A 20,637-nucleotide genomic window follows, 5' to 3' on the forward strand; every position below is an offset into this window, starting at 1 on the left:
AATACACATAATTATAATTATTAAAACCATAGAGCTGCAGGCTGGAGTTTGAATTGGGGCAGGTTGCCCTGCCTCTTCTTGTTCCTACACAGGGGGGCATTTGGCCTGGTGCCTCTCGTCTGCCCCAGATTTGTGCTCCCGCATGGAAGTTGGGGCAGCAAAGTTCCCAGTGCAGAAAGGACCTGGGGGAATGCAACACAAAACTTCACTCCTTGGCAGAAGATGGCAATAGAAGGGGATAAGCCTTGTGTCTCTGAGGAGAGAGTTCAAGAATTCTGGTGCCATGATTGAGGAGGCTTTCTCCCAGGTTACTGCCCGTCTAATCTCAGAAGGCAGAGGCAACCAAAGTAGAACTTCCAAAGATAACTATAGTGGTTGGGTAGGCTCATAAGAGAGTAGGGGGCTCTTCAGTATGCTGACGGTAAACCATGCAAGGTTTTAAGAATCAACATCAGCACCTTGAATTGTGTTTGGGAATAAATTGGGAACCACTGAAGTGATATGGTCCATAGGAACCAATCAGCATCCTGGCCACAGCATTTTGCATTAGCTGAAATAGCCAAACACATTTCAAGGGCAACCTTACACAGAATGCACTGCAGGAATCTGATCAAGCTGTTACCAGGGTATGCACCAAAATGGTTAGAGCTTTTTTGCCCAGCAAAGACCACAGTTGGCTAACCAGATGAAGCTGACAGAAGGGCCTTCTGGCCACAGCTGTCATTTGCTTATCTTCTTGGCTGTTATAATTCCTGTAGTTTTTACAGGGAGAGGCTGATTTCTTTCCAGTGCCTGGAACATTCTGAACATTCTTTGCATTAACTCTTGTGGCCATCTGCACTTGCCCTAATCATCAACTACCTGAGCAATAGGGAAACACAGAATTACAAAATCCAAATGCCAGGTAGGGTCCTTTTACTCAGACCAAAATAATAACAAAGCAATGTGCAGGCTTTCAAGTTATATGGAGCTCTTTGTCATTGGGTTCTAAAAAGTCTTTTGTAAGTATCCTCTGTAGACTGACTGGGCAGTGCTGGGTAAAATTAAACTGGAGTAATAATAAATTTAATCACAAGAATCCATAAATCAGAGCTCGCTTCATCAAATGCAGCAAGCGAACATCCACAGCTGATCTATTATGCTATGCATCAGATTGCAAATGCAGTCTTCGTGCAAAAAGCAGGGGGAAAATTTAAAGAATTCGGCTGAAAATATACATAATAGTCGCTGATCAAAACTCTGACACGTAGACAAAGAGTCACAGGAAACCCAGCTGGGTGATATTCCCTAATGGGGGATAAATAACATAAACATCACTTCTGCCAAATTATTTCCCCCTAGCTGAAGAATCCCTCTCTTCACTAATTCAAAGCAGGTCTTGACAAACTAGAGGGAGGCTACAAACTGATCCAAAGCAAAATGAAAAGCCAAGAAATGTCTCCCAGCAAAATAACTCAGGCAGCTCTGAATAAAAGGCGTCTCTTGGATTTTGTTTTTGGATCAATGCACTTCCCGTTAGTCTCTATCTATAGAGGCATAAAAGAAAAAAAGTTAATCACTTCCGGTTTCTGTTAGGTCGCTTCCATCTGAGTGGCAAACGCTCAAGAGAAAAATATAAGCCTCATACAAAAGAGACTAAAAAAAGAATCCTTTTCTCTCTCGGTGTGCACAAATATGGGGAAGCCGCTATACATCCCCTCCTTCTTCTCGTTCTTCAAAGCAACGGTCTTGCGGCTTCAAGTGGGAACCGGAAGTATCGTTATGGTTCCACCCCCTTAAGGGAAACGAGGGCAATGCCGGAAACGGCGGTTACGGACTCAAGGGGCGGGGCTTCTTCCGGCGAGTCAAAGGTCAGTAAATAGAGGTGACGTCAGGAGACCAAGATGGCGGAAGGGTGAGAATAAGACGGAGCGCTGGGGGCGGTACCACTGCTGGGACGGGGGTGAGGTTGGGGGGGATGCGGGGAGAAGTGGGAGGGACGAGGAGGAAGAGAGGCTTCCCGAAGGACTTGGGCGGAAATGAGAGCCCCTGAGCATGTGCAGAGCGCCTCGATGCCCTTTCCCCCTAGTCAACGCAACTGGTTCCCTCCCCGCTCCTAGAGGGGACTCTCAACCCTAGAGGGGAACGGTGTGAGGGAGCCCTGGGACTAGTATGGGCTGTGGATGGCCGGGCTGGGCATCAGTGAGAGCTAGCCCGAGAAGGAGCCCTGGGATCCAGCTGGTGAGATGAAGGGGAGACCAAGTCCTGCCATTCTTCGTCTTATTTGCAGCAGGTAGTTCCTTTTCGTGGCTTTGGTATAAAGCGAGGGGGATAAAGCACTTTCCCAAGGACGTTGATGGCTAAATAAGGATCTGAAGTCTAGGTTCCTTGCTGTGCTCCTCTGCTTGTCTGGAAGTACTTTTGTATGTTGACAGGTGTTACGCAGTTCTATGACAGCCATTTGGACGGATGCATAATTGTTATTTTTTTTATGTACCGAGCCAGCCTTTTTCAAATTTTTGAGCATGGAGGAGGCCCTGAAATATTTTTCAGGCTTTCGTGAATGCCCAAAGTGGAGACATGCCCCATCAGTGATGTTGGAGCCGATTGTTTACGGTTTCCATTGTGGAGATCGAGACTAGGCCTGTAGAGTAACAGGGGAAGTGGACTCTAGTGACATCTAGAGATGTCAGCAGCCATCTGGGGAGCTCTCCTGGAATCCTGGTTGGGAATACCTGTGAAAGAATCCAGAAGGGTTCTTAGGTTTAAAAATGCCCGATGTATGTTGGGGGTGATTGGTAATCTAGTGAACCTGCATTCCTTCTTTCTCATCCAGGTTAAGTTGTATGGTTTTATAACCTCTAATTTTTATTATTTGGGAAAGGAGGGCCCATGGTTCAGTGGTAGAACATCTGCTTAGCTTGAATGAGGTCCCAGGCTCAGCCCCTGGCATTAGCAGTTAAAAGGACCAAGCTGTAGGTGATGTAGAAGACCTGGAGCACCACTACCAGCCTGATTAGACAATACTGGCTGGACGAATAAGACAGTTTTGCATCTTCTTGTGTACCATCAAGCTATGTGCTGTAGTAATCTGATGAATTATGTTCTGGCATTTTAAAAATGAGTTCTTATGAATATTGTAGTAGTTTGGTTTGTACCTTTAATTTGTCGCTTCAGTCACAGTAACATACTTTATACAAGTCATTGCTATACTTACCATATATTTTGACACACTGGTCATGTTCTTTTTCTATTCACAACTAGTGCTTAGACTTCACCCATTCACTACTGACAAAATGTAATTCCCTAGACTAAAATTAGGCCCTAGAATGTTGTTAGGTTACTTTTTTAAAAAGCTTCCATCTAAATGGTTATGTTGGGAGATGTTGTTGAAAAGCAACCAAGAAAATATCCTCAAAGAGAGGAGGGCCTAACCCTCTGCTATAATAATTATACATAATAGTGTCTCATGCATTCTTCTGAAACACGTGGTCTTAATGCCTGGGAATGTAAGGTATTTTTTGTGGATGTTATGTTGAAGAAGTTAGTTTAGTACTGAAGCAGAATTGATGGCTGTAGGGCTAGTTGAGAATACACTGGTGTTCATAAGGCCTTCCTTGACATGAGTTTATGGTGTAAAATTCCCACTTTCAGCTTCATGTGTTTGTCCTGTAACAGGGAAGATGGAGGCTGGTGGAGGAGCTGGTTACAGCAAAGTATTCAAACTGTCAAAGAAAAGGTAGGTGCCATCTGCTTTTGTCAAGCTTGGAGGGGAATGGATGAACTGAAGAATGTTGTCAGAAAACATAGCTAAAGGTACATGGCAAATAGTGTGGGCCTTTTCACAGCATAATCAAGTGCCTTCCGAAGTGAGACTGTTCCATTGAGTGTTTCTCAGTTTGAGGGTGTATTTTTTCACTTTCTTTGGGCTGCCTCAGTAAATAATGCCCCCCATAGGTTATTTCCAGTTAGAATCCTTCCTCCCCTTGTGTTGCAATCCTGAGACAAATTGGACCCCTGCTGTACTTCTATATGGGGTAGCCGTATGGCTGCAATGCCCCATGGCAATCACGTATTAAATGTAATGTCTAACCTGGCCCTCGGTGTGACTTTCTAGCCAGGGCTGTTTGACATGGAGTGCTGAGATGCAACTTCACATTCCTCCCTGGCCACAAATTGCAGGATGGCTTTGAGCAAGTCACTTATCTCTATGTCTCACTTCCTCAGCTATTAAAATGGGAATAATAATTGCTTGTTTGTTACGCGAATAGGTAGGGTAGGACACAGTAAACTGTTTACACTAGCTGTGGGTGCTTTCTGTAGAGTCTTAAGAATAACAAGGCTCTAAAGGCCAGCCGGGTTTACCTGCCTGTAATGGATGGCAAGCCCTCCTCCCCTTCTGCCTGACCAGCTGCACTGCTCACACTATTTAACATGAAGGAAAGACTAAAGAGGGGTATAAATCAAGGAATTTGACCAGTTTTTCTTCCTGATCAGAGAAGGACTCTGTAAGGGAGATTTAGGGGTCTCCCTCTTGCCCCCCTTGCGGGGTATGCCGGATTCAAGCTACCCCTCTGTGGGTCCCACAAGGCGCGGAGAGCCAATAAAACACACCAGAGCCAAACATCTGTGAAAAAGGTGTATTAAAATATATTGTAAAGCTACAGCAAGCCAGCGTAATGATACAAATAGATTGTGTGACAGCAATTAAAGGAAAGAACCCTAACTGAATCTCGCCTCCCCCTACATCTGGGAGACGAGCAGTGTTTAGGCAGGTCTAAATACTTTACCCAAACGTATATCAGCAGAGCCCTTGCAGATGGATGTTAGGACTTGCAATGAGGCTGCACACCTAAGAAATCATCCCCAATTATATTTAGCAAATGTTTTGATGTGCCAGAGCTGGTGCGATTGAGAAGATCTATTGAGGCAACTCTGACCAACTGGCCCCAATAGCACTCCGGTGTAAAGAGGCCAGGCAGTCTTGATGTTAGCACGAATCTGGCCAGGGATGGTTTGAAGATATATGGCAGTGAGTTGTCACCTTTCCTGACCCATGCTGTGTTTGTGTGGATGACAAATATCAGCCTGTCCTCACAGTCTCTCTGTCACTTACTCTCGGAAATGTCCCGAAGCAGCCACTGTCAGCCACAGAGTCTCATGCCCACCACTCACCAAGATGGTGGCAGTTCTGCCAAAGAGCAAAAGATCTGAGCTGTGTTTGCTCTATTGAACAGCATTCCCTTGGTTTGCTGAGAGGTTTCTGGCTTCAGCTTTAAAGAGCTTAGGCAGTCACTGTGGGTGCACTCAACAGTATGATGACTCTGTTCTCTGTCTGCCTGCCACAGTCCACAGAGGCCTTGGAGTTCATGAAACGGGACTTGACCGAGTTCAGCCAGGTGGTCCAGCATGACACAGCCTGCACCATCGCCGCAACTGCCAGCGTGGTTAAAGAGAAACTGGCTGTGAGTGGACACTTGAGAGTAAAAAAAGGGAACCGTGAGGGGAGAAGCTGGCAGGTTTTTTATGCTAGCATCCCCCCCCCCATCCCCAATTACTTTATTCTTCTCTGTAGTGCTTTGTTACAGCTAGCCTCCGACATGATGGGGTTGGTAGATTAGCTTTATTTATTTTTATTGTACTTCTATTCTGTCCTTCTCCAAAGGCTCAGGATGGATTACAACATTGTAAGAAACATATCCTTAACACTATTTCGCTCCCTTATATATTTGGGAAACAGCCTCCGGGGAGGAGACTGTCCAGGACCCTGTCCATCCAGGTCCACCCTGATTGGCCCTCCCCCTCCAGCTCCCACCCTCTGTCCTTGCCTGCCAGAAGCCTTGTGGCTGCGGCCTCTATTGTCGCCCACGAGGAGACAGTAACAGGGATTTGAAGCCCGCAGGTACACTCCTGCTGGGAGGGAGCCGGGGCGGGGGGAGAGTTTGCAGCCTCCCTGAGGGCAACAAAGCCCTGTCGCCTTGGGCGGGAGGGGGCTTTCCACTCCCCTTAGCCCGGCAAGCGCTCTCGCCACGGCGACAGCACCGCTGGGTGCTTTCCACTCCCTTTAGCCCACTTTGTGGCCATCCTTTCAGGCCCTCCTGCCTGCCGCCACTTTCAAAGCCCATTTTTACAATGGGCTTTGATACTAGCATAAATATAAAACCATTCAAAATGGTTCCTTTGCTTTCATTCCTCCCCCCCCCTCCTGATCCCTTCTTCTTTTGTTTCTTTGAGAAGACGGAAGGTTCTTCGGGCACAACAGAAAAAGTGAGAAAAGGACTCTCCAACTTCCTGGGCGTCATCTCAGACACCTTTGCACCTTCGCCAGACAAGACTATCGACTGTGATGTCATAACTCTGATGGCGACCCCTTCCGGGACCACTGAGTTGTACGACAGTGCCAAGGTGCTCCTTCAGCTGCTCCCTCTCCTTCCCCATTCCATTTGTGGGCATTATGGAGATATATGTACGTGTGACAGTGCTCTCTTCGTGTTCACACACATCTTGTCTGCTCTCTTCCAGGCCCGGCTATACAGCCTTCAGTCCGATCCTGCTACCTATTGCAATGAACCAGATGGTAAGTTGGGCTTGGCTGGTGTGAGAAAGTTGGGGCGAGGGAGATGCGTGGTGTCAGAACTCTATGAAAAACAGGCTAGGTGCCCACTTGATAGCAGTGCTATTTCCATCTGCAGGGGCCTTTATATAGCCAAGCATGGGGTAGATTGACCAGAATTCTGAAATATAGGTTGTACCAAAAGAGGAAGGAAGCTTTTAAACCTAAGACAGGGATTCCCAAAGAGGGGTCCGCGGGAGCTCCAGCGGGGGTTCACGGCCTTTCCCTTCCTACCATAATGGACTTGGCCACAAGCTACGGAACTGGCTGCCACTGCCCAGAGGGCTTGGTGGATAGGTTGTGGACGTAAAAATCAATGGGGGAGGAGTTGGTTATGGTGTGGTATGGGGGGGTCCACGCTGTCTTCCCTGCTCCTGCTCTTCTTTCCAGCCTACATGAGGTGGAGCTGCCATAGTAGTAGTAAAAATGGGGGAAGGGAGTGAAAGGAGGGCGAAGGGGCGGGGGTGATGTCACTTCTGGTGGCATGTCACTTCTGGGGGGGCATGGCAGGGAGATGTGGCCAGCTGGCATCAATTCTGGGGGTTCTCGCAGCATGAAAATTTATTGAGGGGTTCCTCCACAGTCAAAAGATTGAAAAAGGCTGGCCTAAGGGAACTGTACAGGGGTGTCAAAACGTGTGGGGAATGATTGTGGTGGTCCATGACCACAGTTGAATAGAATGACTGAGGGTTGGCCTAACAGGCGGGGTCATTGAGTTTTGTTGTGGGAAGGTTCCAAGTTCAACTTCCTGCTTGGCCATGAAGTGCACCTAGTATCCTGGGCAAGAAATTCTCAAATGAACAAGGATTCTATTGATGTATGTATGTTTGTTTGTTTGTTTGTTTGTTGTATAGTCCGTCTTCCTCCTGGGACTCGAGGTGGATCACAGTAGCAGTATAACCCCCATAAAAATCCCAATCCCTTAAAACTAAATTTAAAAATATCACAATATCACAGGTATCAAGATAGCTAAAAACCCTCCTGCCTCCCCACAGTCATCTGCAAAGGGGTTCGCTTGTTGGTATAGCATAGCCTGAGGGGAGACCCATTGGTTTTAAGAACCCGACCTCAAACGAAGACCTGGTGGAAGAGATCCGTTTTACAGGCCTTGTGGAACATTGACAGCTTTGTCAGGGCCCTCAGCTTTCCTGGAAGTTCATTCCACCAGGTCAGGGCTGGGACTGAAAAGTTGCAGCTTTGCAGAACAGTCTGAGCATTTTGCCTTCAAGCTGGTCTGGTCTATTTCTCAGGAAAGAAGGGGGGGGATTTGCCATAACTCCAGGTGGCTTTCTGGCAGCTGGGTGGTTTGGAGTGATTTTCCTGTATCCTGGATAGAAATCATTCCTCTGAAGCTTGATTTACGCAGAGCCGGGTGGGGAGCATGCAGAGACAGATGGAGAACATGCAGGAGATCTCTGATAACTCAGTCACTTGAAACGGAGTTGTGGTGAAAAGAAGGAGCAGAGGTTCTACAGAAACTGCATCACTTTTCACTGGGGAGGATCTGCTTTAAAGACAGTCTTCGATGCACAACAGACAGAAAATGCATATCTTTTTCACTGTTCTGTCCCAGAGCCCAAGCATGTTGGCTCTTTCACAGGTAGTGGCCAACACAGACTAAACTCATTTTAAATCACATTTATTAGACATCTCGTAGCAATAGACTTACATAGTTTCTGGAGTCCATCTAATCATGTAGTGAGTCAGTGCGTTCTTGTCTGATGGAAAAGAGTGTGGGTTCCATCCACTGTGAACAGCTAAATTCTAACAATGGGAGATTGGAGGGAGAGGAGAAGGGGCGGGTAGAGTTTTCCTGCCCTGGCTGCTAGCCAGGAAATTGGACTGATCTTCCAGTAATGTTCTAGGCCGGGAACAAGGGAAAAAGCTATCTGACTTGAAGCAAAAGGGGAGAATATCTCTTACCTCTGAGTATTTTGACTGGCTATCTGGACAGCACACCCTCACTGACCTAACTATCCATCTGCCCTGCCTGTCCTACTCCCTCCCTCCCAACAACCACAGCAAATACAGTTTAAACAATTCCAGTTCCCCACCCCACCCCCTCTAACAGTAAGCAATATATTACTGTGTGGTCGTGATCTCCCCACCCCAGTGGGGGTTCCTGGTGGTCAGCGTTCTTAAGGCCCAAAGTTGTTGTTATTGATTTGATTTCTATACGGTCCTCCCAGCGGATCGGCTCAAGGCGGATTACAATAAATAGACACATTAAAAACATACAATAAAATACAATTTAAACTAAAATTAGATGTCAGCAGCAACCAGTCAGATATTATATCTATCAGCTCAAGGGGGTGGCAGGTTACAGTGGATGAGCGATAGTGATGTGAGTGTCCTGCGTAGTGCAGGGGGTTGGACTAGATGACCCATGAGGTACCTTCCAACTCTATGATTCTAGCTGTCTTCGAACTAGACTGCAGTCCAGAAATGGGTTGAGAGGGAGGGCAATTCCTACAAAACTACTGGCCCTGCCTGCTGTTAACAAGGAAAAAGGCAAAATACACGAGGAAAGATGAGTGAGGGGAATGTTAGGCGGAGATCAGTTTAATCTTCTGCATTCATATCCAGTTGGGCTTCTCTTCCTGTTTGGAAAGAGATGGCATGTCTGTCCAAAGGCCTTTTGTCCTCTTGATGATGATGGAGGCGGAGGTGTGCTGCATCATCAAAGCAGCTGGCAGTTGAGGCAGGGAAACCAGTTTCCTCCATCTGCTGCTTCTGCGGCCTCTGAATGGATCCATGTTGCTCCTTCTGTGACGGAAAGAATGCAATTGCCTCCTGCACCTGGCTATTCTAGGTGGAACAATAGACTACCATGCAATGTTTTGCACTATCCTTCGGGTGACCACAGTTTGTTGTGGAGTGTTTCTGCCAACACCTCTGTGTTTTTTGCTCCTCTGAGTGTGTATTGCTTACTTACCGCTCTGGTTTGATGATCTTGGTTCTTTCCCTGCAGGACCCTCTGAGCTCTTTGAGGCCTGGCTATCACACTTCAACCTAGAAGAGAAGAAAAAGGAGATCTCGGAGCTGCTGGGCAGCAGCCCATCCATCCGCTCACTGTACACCAAAATGGTAAGCTCTCCCGGAATAGCTTAGTGTTGATGTGGAACACATCTACTGCCACGCTCCCTGTAACAGAAATGATAACGGACATGACATCCATTGTCCTGCCTCATGGAGTGCGCCAGTAGATGGCAGCAGTGTTGCCGCTGCCACCCATCTCAGTCATGAGAGCAAGGATGGTCTCATAAGACGGGCAGTGGAGGGGGTGACAGCTTCCGAGCCTCCATGCTGAGTCCCGCTGCACCGAGGTCTGTCTCCCACAATCACTCTCACCTTCAGGAGAGCAAGGATGACCTCACAAGACAGTCAATGTGGAATGTGTTCCACATAAGGGGTGGGAATCCTTGTTGCTAGTTTTTTTCTCTTGCAGCCACTGCTGACCCTGGGCTCTCATGATGTTACTTGAGCATGTTATTGGTGGTAGTAGGATATTCTTCTTTGTTACAGCACTAATCAAACAAAGGATAAAAGATTTCACCTCCATTCCCTATGTAGCGTTGCCAGCAGGGAACTGGTAGATTCCGTTGCAACTAAGTTTGTTGAAGATCCAGGAGGGCAGATTTAATGTTCAGCCTAGACTTCTGCGGTTGGAATTAACTTGATGAGATGGTCCAGAGGCGATCTTCCAAGTGTTCACTGCGTTTAACGAAAGCAGTACCAACAAAATCCTCATTCGGTGCCTTTTCTTTTCCCAGGTGCCAGTGGCTGTGTCCCACTCGGAATTCTGGCAGCGCTATTTCTATAGAGTCCATCAGTTGGAGCAGGTATGTTTACAGAGATGCCCTGAGGGTGAGAGCTGGTAATGTGTGTGGTTATATTCCGATGCGGGCTAGGATTGAATATGGCACAAAAGGGTATTTAGCGAAAGGATCCCTCGCCATGTTTCAAGAGAGAGTGTGATGCTGAGCTGTGGAGAGGCCTGCAATTGACTGCATCTTTTTTCCACATGCATCCCTCTTCATACAATCTTCTTGTGAATAGAGGGGTTTCAGTGATACAAAGGGTGTGGCATCTCACAGCCTTTTCAGGAGTCCCTGGAGAGAGACTGGGCTCTTGGAGGACTTGCAAACTGTCCCTTATTATCCTCCAACTTAGATTGCATCAGAATTCTGGGGCATGCTTTGAGGTCCACTGTTTGAGAGTGTTGCAAGTGGCCTGAAGAATCAAGGTTGCCAAGGAGGTGGATGCACGTCAGTGGCAGAGAAGGCAGCCAGTCCAAAGGGTCAGCAGCATGCAGGGTTGTTGCTTGGCCAGGACTTGTTATACTTTTAAACAGAGTCGCTGTTGGCCAAGAAGCCTCCCTGGTAACCGAATGAGCAAAGAGCTGCCTGGTGATCTAGCAAACTTTGCAGCTGATGCAGGGATTACTCTGGCTTCAGCCGTCAAGCTGACTCTCTTTGACATGTGGCTCTGATGGTGCCTTCCTGGCAGTCAGGAGGCTGCCTGGGTGTTCACTGTCTCCCCTATTAGGATGGGAGGTTTCTCAAAACCAAATAGACATGAATATTGTAGTCTCTTTCTCCAGGTTATTGCTCCTGCTTGGCCTGTCCATCCCTTCTGCCCTGTTTTGGGCTCATCTTTTTCACTGCTCCCTAGCTCTAGCTTGGTACCCCCACCTTGCCCGTGTTCACAAATCACAGTGCCAGAATGTCCTTTTCACACTGGATCCTGGATCCTCTTCCATAACGCACATTCCCCACGTGACAGGGGATACCTCAAACTAAGCCTTGTGACCCTGGGAAGCCCTGTGGTGTGTTTACTAATCAGCAGGGGACTCACTGGGGCAGCTTCTCACAGCTGCAGGCATTCTTTTCCACCCAGGAGGAAGTTCGAAGGGAGGCTCTGAAGCAGCGGGCTGAGCAGAGTGTTCACTTTGAGGAGCCAGGCTGGGAGGAGGAGGAGGGTAAGTGAGCTGCAGTTGCTTCCCAGCTGCAGGAAATCACTAGCGTTGCTGTATGTCTTATGCTGCCCTTCTTGTATTGTTAATATTTTTAAGTTGGCCGTGAGTCTCAGGTTATAAGTTAAATCTGCCATGGTTTAGGTTCGGTAAGCCCCAAAATACTCATGCTGTGCCTGGGTGGGACGGAAGCTCTTCCTTGCACTTGCCAAGGTTGGCAAAGACCCATCCCATCCTTGCAGAAATGTGTTGATTCCCTTGGCCTCAGACCTGGGCCCTGGGACAAATCCCCTTCTGATGATTGGGATTGGATTCTCACCCACCCCAATAAAACCAAAGGCTTTTTTGAAAAGACTTAAAAAGTGATTCAGGCAAGAATAAGCAGGTACAATAAAATAACCTGTCTTGCTGCAGAGAGTGAGTTTACAATATCTTCAGAGCAGCATATGTCACAAAGCAGCATGTTGGAGGTGCAGTGAGATGGTCCCTGGCCCTGATGGTAGGATTGGGCCATGCTTGGAAAATACTTGTCCCAAATGGTTACATTTTAACTTTATAGGAAACTGGACCACTGAGTCCCTGACCAGTATATACTGATGGAGAACTTAATTTAAAGACGGTACTTGCCGAGGAGCAGGATTCCCTCCGTGTGTCTGAGTGTAGATCAGTCAAATTGTTTTGACGCTCAAAGGTTGCAATCTCAAGCTGCTCATCTTGGCTTGAGAAGAGCAGTAGGCATTTGACATGGAACTTTATTGGTGGCTTTGTAACCCGCTCCTATCGAATCTGCCATCTTAGGGGGGTGTACACCGTTTAATGAGATGTCAAAATTAAAATAATTAAAACAGTTAATAAACCAACCAACAATTGGTGACATTGCTCTCGTAGTTCTTACTAGGAAGCGGACAGGAGAGCCATCTGGATTGTTATTTTGTAACAGTTGGATGGCACATCAGCAACTTTACATTTATGACTTTAAATTTTTTATGAAAGACGCAAATGCTGATGTGTGAACTGTCTGGCTGATGCAGAGGTAGCCCTCTCTCTTGATAAAGGCTGATTGTGAAAGGATGTTATGGCATCACCTGGCTCCAGTGCTCCTGATTGCCACGAGACAGAAGGCTGTGTGCCACCTGGCCTTGTGTTGGGTATCAGAGCCAGTGGGTAGTGAGGACCTGTGCAAGCATTCCGCAGTCCCGTAAGGCAGTGGTCCCCAACCTTTTTATCACCGGGGACCGGTCAACACTTGACAATTTTACTGAGGCCCAGGGGGAGGGTAGTCTTTTGCCGAGGGACATTGCCATCTGAGCCCCTGCTCTACTTGCTCTCCCGCCGGCACCCCTGACTTCCTGCCTCCCGCTGGGTGCTGCCAGCAGCAGCGGCACAGTGCCACGTCAAGGAGGAGCCCCAACCATGACAGCCGCTGGCGAACACCAAAGGTGAGCAAGCGGCAGAGTGGCAGGGCAGCCCCCAAGGCAGCAGCCAGGGAGGAGGACAAGGAGGAGCCACGGCCTGGTACTGACTGATCCACGGACTGGTACCGGTCCCCGGACCGGGGGTTGGGGACAACTGTCATAAGGCCACTAGGCGCACTGGAGTATGTTGCCTTGTTCCTCCTTCCTGGGCTTACTCTAGGTTGTGCTTTACACCACTGCACGAGTGCCTTATTGTAGGGCAGTATTTCCAGTAGGGACTGAAGTATTTCCAGTAGGGACTTCCTGCTGGAGCACCATTTGAGCTGCAGAGTGACACACAAAATAGGCCTGGACATAATCATGCTGATGGGAGGGGGAAACCATCACTTAGGCAGCAAGTTCTGTGGTTGGGTTTAGGACTGGCATTTGTCCTTCAGATTTGACTGGTCTCAAACTTGGGGAGGGAGAATTGAAAGGAAGCGGGCGTTTACCCCCTAGCCATCCCATTCTACTCTTCCTGTGTAAATTGCATGCTGCCTGTTACACCATCAGTCAAACCCTTTGGCTGCCCTTTTCCTCCTCCTCCTCCCCCCTCTCTTGCCACAGAGGAATTCCTCGGGTCGTCGCCAGCCCCCCAATCTCATGTCAACATCCGGTCTCCCCAAGAGATGAAGTCATCCTCTCCCATCTCTACAGAATTCGTCACTCCGACCCTGGAGGCGTCCGTGGAAAGCTGGGCTATGCTGAGCACCCCAGCGGAGGCGTCCCCATCGGAAAGCAGCGAGAGCGTTTCCTTGATGACTCAGATCGCAACCCCCCTGGCTGCGCCTGCTGCCCCTTTACAGACTGGAGCGCAGCTCTTTGGGGCGGGAGACCTCTCTCAGAGGTTGCAGGAAGCTAGCGCGGAGGAGCCGGTCTCATCGCCAAAGCCAGAGGAGCCCGTGCGGCCACCTCCAGCCTCTCAGGAGGTGAAGCCTCCTGTGGAAAAGCCCAAGGAGCAAGTGGAGAGCAAGCCAGCTAACAGGATAGAGGCTCTGCGGGAGGACGGACCCACGGACCTGCGCGTCTTTGAACTCAACTCGGACAGTGGGAAATCCACGCCCTCCAATAACGGGAAGAAAGGTGGGTTCCAGAAACAGCGTAGCGAGCCATCCAGGTTTGTCGTTCTGTCGCTGCAAGTGTGGGTGTTGCATATGATCACTTTGTGGGCAAACACGTCCTCGTTCCCACATCTCTGGCATCTACATCTACACATTCTATATTTATGTAGTGCAGGTGTGAATATGTGGCAATCCATACAGCTTTAATGGTAAGGAGGAGAGTTGGCTTTTCACTACCCGAAGGAGTCCCAAAGCGGTTTACAATCGCCTTCCCTGCCTCTCCCCACAGCAGACAGCCTGTGAGGTAGGTGGGGCTGAGAGAGCTCTGACAGGGCCTGTGACTAGCCCAAGGGCCCTGCTGGCTGCCTGTGGAGTGGGGAATCAAACCCAGATTAGAGTTGGTTGCTCTTAAACACTAAACCAAGCTGGCTCTTGTTGTGTGTTCTGGAGGCTCTTTGCGGTACATGATGGAAGGTGTTTCAGGAGAGTCCCTCACCACAAACAGCTCTCCTTTTCAGAGGTAGTTCAGCTACCCCAGGCCTTTGAGTGCCCACTTACTGTAACATCACCACTGCTTGCCTCTCTGTCTCTTTGGAATCGGAGGCCAGGGAGCTTAGGGCAGCAGCCCAGGCAATCAGCTGTCAGGCAGTGTGCCCCACTACCCTTCCTACAGCCTCGCAGACAGAGGTCAGTAGCAGATTGGGCAGCAAAAACTATCCTGAAAAGGGCCCCAAGTCTGTCCCTCTTAATGGAGGTAGAAAGAAGGAGCAGACGCCCTTGGGGCTAGAGCTGCTGCAGCTGCTAGTGACTGCCTGTCCTCTTGGGTAGGCGTGGCCAAACCGTGGCTCTTCAGATGTCCATAGACTACAATCCCCATGAGTGCCTGCCAACAGGCTAGCAGGGGCTCATGGGAATTGTAGTCCATGGATATCTGGAGAGCCACTGTTTGGCTACCCCTGCCTCCCAGTTGTGGCAGCAGCTGCTCTCGCTTGCTGGATCCAGAGGCAGCTGCCTGTGCCCAGCTGCAGCTACTTGTGCCTGCCCATGCAGCTACATGCTTGCAGTTCCATGCTCAGGCAGTTGCACAATTACTGCAGTGGTCGTGATTTCCACCTCTCCATGGGTGTGAGGGCCATTCCCTGCTTGGGGACAGGGTGCACCTGCTCCCAGGGCTTCTGTTCAAAGCTCCAGAATCACAAAGCCCACCCCCTGCTCCCTTTTGTTTCAGGCTCCAGCACAGACATCAGCGAGGACTGGGAAAAGGACTTTGACTTGGACATGACCGAGGAAGAGGTGCAGCTGGCGCTCTCCAAGGTGGATGTCTCCGAAGAGGTCAGTGTTTGCAGCAGCTTGTGGCCTACCCTGGTTAGAGAAGGCCCTCCAAAAGCTCCTGGTGGCGGAGGTGACTTTCTTTATCGAGCCCTTCAATGTTTTCGGGTGATGGATATGTGTTTCTGTCCTCACGGATAACAAGTATGATTGCTATTTGAAACTGGTATGTTTTTGTTGCCTGTGCTGAATGCGCCTCTTCCTAGAACGTGGAACAGATTCCAAACCATTGGCTCCCTTTCTCGGCCTATCCTTTCTCTTTTCCTCTCTACCTCAGCGATTTTTACAAGTCCAGGGGAAAAGCCCTCTTGGCATTAATCCAGTAAGCATTCCAGCCCCTTCTCCACTGGGCTGCATTGGCAGCCACCTCCAGCAGTCCCTCTTCTGGGAAGGAGAGAAGGGAGCCTTGGAGGCTGTAAATCACTAGAGACAAAAGTGGGACATTCCTTTTGAAAGACTTTTGGAAAGAAAAAGATGGGACGTGGTGTGTGTGGGCGTGAGTGTGCTTAAATTTAGGTCACTTGGAGTTGGTGGTCTTGGTTTGGGGTGACCTTCTCCATCCATCCATACTTGAGCTCTATTCAGTCAGCTTCCGCTAATTTATCAGGGAGGCCAAACTTGGAAGTGGCGAAGCTGAAGATTAAAGGGTGCCTCTGTTCTGAAGCTGCTTTGGTGCTCTTGTGTTCCTGTAGCGAGGAACAGAAATTAAGTTTCCAGCTGGCTTTTCCTTCTTACCTTCAGGAGTCACTTTCCTGTGCTGTATTTTAGGTTGTGTTGTGATTTCTTCAGTATCTCCACAGTGGGGCCTGTCGGGATGTTTTGGCCATGTGCCGTGTGATTTAAATTCATTTAGTCCCCAGGTAGTTGATAAGCTAAATAAGAACTCCAAAGCTGTTGTCTTCTTCCTGTACCTGAGTCTAGTCACAACTTAAAGACCCAAATGGTTTGCCAGATAGGAGCTTCCAGGGTCAGATCTGGCAAAGTGAAGTTTGATTCACAAGTTATATCCCAGGAAACTTTGTTGGTCTTTAAGGTGCCCTGGGCTTGCATTTTTGTTTTGCTTTATAGACCACCAACATTTCCCACCTGAAACTATCCTTCCGCATTGCAGTTCCTTTTTTGAATGTTTTTTAAAGATGCCCTTGAATTAAAGTTGACGTAATCAGTGGCGTGTGATCATTCGCCTTTCAGCCGACTGCTGTATCAATAATTCTTTGTTAGTTTTTCACCACAACACAAGAATCTTCACTGGGTGACTGCAAGTAAGGCAAAGCAGCCATTTTGTGGCTGGCTGTGCCTTCTGTGGCAGCCATTTTGAAGTAGCCATTTTATGAAGCTGCTGTCAAGGCCGAGGCAGTGTCGTCTCCCTCAGGCGTCCTTTCTAACACTCTATTCCTGTGCTTTCTCTCTCCCACCTACAGCTGGATGACGAAGAATGGGAAAACTGGGAGTAGTAGCCGTTTCTCCTGGTGCCGTGCATCCTGGGCTCGTCCCCTGCCCCACCCCCTCCTCTGCACCATCCAATGTGAATTAAACCACAAAGCAACTGGTCTCTCTTCCTGTGTAAATGTGTTCCAGGCTGGATGCATCTCATCTCTGCTAAAAAAAAACAAAAACAAATCCTGTTGGGGGATATTGGACCACAGCACACTTGGATTCTGATGGTGGCTGGTATCACGCGAGGGGGTGCCGAAGAGCATTGTTCTGGGGCGTGTGCATGTGTAGGAAGTGGCGCTAGGCACATCTTTCCAGTGGATCCTCTGGACTAAAACTACTCTTGGGACTGCCTCAGTGTGGATTTTTAGTTTTTCTTGTTTTCCTTTTTTGGCTTGAGGTGTCATGTGACGGTGGTTTGGGAGGGAACAGCTGAACAACGGGGTGGGGGAGAGTGTCCCTGAGTTGGATTGCATCTATAGGAGAAAGGATTGTTCTCGGTCGCTCGCTCTATAGACTGGCAGCTTGCTGGCTGCGCTCCCCTTTGTGTGACTTTCCTGAAATGCAGTGAGAGGTTCTTTTTTGGGGGGGAGGGGGGACCCGAGGGTAAAATCCCTCTTCCCACTGTGATCCACAAGGAGAGAGAACCTGTAATGTGGCCACAGGCTGTCTTTTTCAACTCACCATCTGCCTCCCCGCACAGCAGCTCAGTTCCCCCCCCCCAGGAACTAGAACACTTCCCTACCTCAGTTTCCCTCATGTTTCTATCCCGTTCTCTCTTCTCCCTCGCAGGACTTGAAGCACTTTTTAAAAACATTGGGGGGGGGGAATGTGCAGGATCAGGAACCATCTCCTAAAGAAGCCGCTGTGAAGTGACTGGGAGTTGGACAGGAGGCCATCCCCCTTGGGTGGGGACTTCTGTCCTTGGAGAGCCTTCTTGCTTACATCATTAGCTCGGTTCTTCTCGACTGGTTGCCTTGCTAGACTTCTTTCGGTGGCGCGGTCTGCTCTGAAGGGCTGGTGTTTGCCAAAACCTCTTTTCTTTTTCCCCTTGTGCTGATGCCATTTGGTCACACCCACAGATCCCTGTCCTCCGGCATTCACCCGAGGCCCCTCTAGAAGCCCTTCCTTGCCGTGCTGGGCGTCGCCCGTCCTCCACCCATTCAGAGAATTGTCAGTCTGGTCACGCCCATCTGGCTGAATGCTGCCTTCAAGGTTCTGTTTTCTTCTTTCCATGCATTCCTTCTGTAGGTATCTTCTCTTTTTGCGGGGAGGAAACGGTATGGGGAGGAAGAGTTCATCCCTCCTCCTCCTCCTGCCTGTTGCAGCTAAGTTCAAGAGCTGTGGAGGAGCTCAACGCTACTGTCGAGACGCTTTTTTAAAATATGGGTCCAAACCAGAGGTTTATCTCCTTGGGGTACACAGGAAGTTCTCCTGTGCCAGCTCCACTGGGAGCACGAGAGAGCACATTGTCTCTCTGTTCCATGTAGCAAAAGGAGAGAACGCACATCCTCCGCCCACCCATCCTTCCATTGTGTCGTAAGATGGCCTGGTTTTCAGAACTCAAAGCGGGTTCGTGCTCCAGGCTTTGGCCAAACCTTCACAGAGTCAGAAGCTTCTGGGTGACCGGCACTGCTCTTAGGTCAAGCCACTGCTGAGCCCATCCTTGGCCTTTGGCTGCTTATTGACTCAGCAGCTCACCCTCCAGCACCGTCTGACTCCCTCCTCTCCTCTTGCAAGAAGGGAGTTCGTGAAGCTCTCCTTGTTCTCCTCTTGCTTTGAAAATCGGCCAGGCACTGCTGGTGGAGTCGAGGGAGTGGGCGGCAGCCCCGGAAAGACAACAATAACAACAAAATAAAGGGCCTGTGAGGAGGTTCTTTTTGGGTGGCTGTAGCGACTGTTGGAGCCAGCAGCTGCTACAGGCAGTGAGAAGCTTCTGATCAGGCGGAGGCTCAGTCGCAGGCTCTTGTTTTGAAATAGTCCACGGAAGCAAACCCGTTTGGGGGAAAAACCGGAATGCCGCGGTAAGAATGAAAAGCGGGTTGAGGGAAGAGGGAGGGCCCCGCTTTTGAAGCGCACTTGGCTGCAGCGAGCAGAGTAGGGTTTTTGCATAAGCTAGACATTTGATTGGTTTCGTTTCATGGCAGCAGTTTGGATGGGGGATGTGAGACATGTGGGTACACCCCCCCCCCACATACACACACACACACACACACACACACATACCCTTTTGCAGAGCTGCGCCAGCACTTAAAGGGGGATGGATGCCTGCTGCTTGCGAGCAGCCTCTACAACAGAGGTAGTCACCCTGTGGTCCTCCAGATGTTCATGGACTACAATTCCCATGAGCTCCTGCCAGCATTTGCTGGCAGGGGCTCATGGGAATTGTAGTCCATGAACATCTGGAGGACCATAGGTTTGACTATCCCTGCTCTACAAAATGTTGCCAAGGAAGCTACTCTTTGGCAGTGGCTTCAGGACCTACCAGTCTTCAGTTTGTTGGGGCAGGAGGTTCAGATCAAAAAGCCGGCTGGGCTGTTTTTGAAGACCAGGCCCCTTGAACCTGCTCCAGTTGGAAGGTTGCGGAATGTCTCGGCATTCAGGTTGCAAGTACACAAAAAAACCGATTGTATCAAGCCGACAGCCCATCAAAACTGCAGATGCCGGGGCCCTATCAGAGCCTGCTTTTAAGAGATTGCAGGGCAGAATTTGGTAGCCTCAAGCAAAATTAATTTCCAGGAGACGTCCTGATGCCCACTTGGGACTGAAAAGATCATGCCGGGGCTCCAGTGTCTTCAGAATTCTCCTTTAGGGTCTTCCCTCCCCACCCCCTTTTCTCTTGGTTGTGCAATATTCTCTTATTTTTAAATTATACTACATCTCCCTGGGCCGTTTTCTAGCTGGGGTGCGAGCAAGTGACTCTAACAGCTGTTAGTTTTGTAATAATGACTTTCTCTTGAACCTTTTACAGACTGGCCGTTAAGAGCAATTAAAGGAGTTCTACAGAAATAGACAGCATGAGTCAACCTCTTTTTTCCCTTCCTCCTCCCCACCAGAATCTGTTGTGCAAATGTGTGTGTGTGTGTAGGGGGCGGGGATAGTGTGGTGTCCTGGAATGCATGCTGTGTGTTCTTGTCCTTTTGGAGGTCTTGCATGTGCACACCTATGGGGAGGGACAGAGGAGTCAGGCTGGGGATAAGGACTGGAAGGGAAAGAGCTTTTCCGTCCCAACAAGGTTCGGTGGAGCTCACGGTGAAAGGAGGAAGAAGTTTGGGTGGTGTGGGGCCGACCTGGCTGCTTGAGGCATTTCTTTGACGTATCCCCTTCCTCCAGCACTTCCCTGCAGAATTCCCACTCTGAGCCTCAATGAGCAAGAGAACATTGCCAGGAGTGAATGTTCTTCTGCCTTGCTTGGGACTCAGCCGCAGAGAATCTGGGAGTCGTGGCACCTGCAGACCACTCCCATCCCCATTAGGCAACTTCTGGCTTTCTGCACCGCCAATATTGTGGATTCCTCACCCAGAGTGAGCTGCTAAGGATGATAGGATATATGTCTACCTTGGCAGGCAAGGCCGAAGTTCAGTAGGTCTAATGCTTTGCGTGTCTTACCAGCCTGGGTTGAATCTCTGGCATTTTCAGGTGCAGGGCTGAGGGAGCTGGAGAACCAGTGGTAGTTGGAATGGGCCAGTATCAGTTTGCCTGATGGCAGAAGGCAGTCTTCTGAGGGGTATGTGATTGATAATAAGGGAATGTTTCCTGTACCAGCAGCAAGACCTGCTATGTAATCCTCCC

At 49.2% G+C, this 20,637-nt stretch overlaps 1 protein-coding gene across 14 annotated transcripts; it reads left to right on the forward strand.

The window, feature by feature from the left end:
* Positions 1–1,849: 1,849 nt before the first annotated feature.
* BSDC1 (BSD domain containing 1) lies at positions 1,850–19,858 on the forward strand. Of its 14 annotated transcripts, none has more exons than XR_013230990.1 (12): positions 1,962–2,272; positions 3,634–3,718; positions 5,328–5,444; positions 6,217–6,384; positions 6,502–6,556; positions 9,564–9,679; positions 10,366–10,434; positions 11,474–11,573; positions 13,589–14,104; positions 15,311–15,414; positions 16,833–19,144; positions 19,254–19,858. XR_013230990.1 is itself a non-coding variant. In XM_077337393.1 (11 exons), the coding sequence occupies exons 1-11, from the start codon at positions 1,884–1,886 to the stop codon at positions 16,863–16,865; spliced, it is 1,350 nt and encodes a 449-aa protein (XP_077193508.1). In that variant the 5' UTR covers positions 1,850–1,883; the 3' UTR covers positions 16,866–19,858. The 14 variants fall into 14 exon arrangements, 12 of the variants coding, with proteins under 12 accessions (XP_077193508.1, XP_077193509.1, XP_077193515.1 ...); XR_013230991.1 differs by having other exon boundaries at positions 19,262–19,858; XM_077337393.1 differs by lacking the exon at positions 1,962–2,272 and adding an exon at positions 1,850–1,894 and having other exon boundaries at positions 3,658–3,718; positions 16,833–19,858.
* The last annotated feature ends 779 nt before the right edge of the window (positions 19,859–20,637 follow it).

This window comes from Paroedura picta, chromosome 5 (genome assembly GCF_049243985.1).
Source record: "Paroedura picta isolate Pp20150507F chromosome 5, Ppicta_v3.0, whole genome shotgun sequence".
Classification (NCBI taxonomy): domain Eukaryota; kingdom Metazoa; phylum Chordata; class Lepidosauria; order Squamata; family Gekkonidae; genus Paroedura; species Paroedura picta.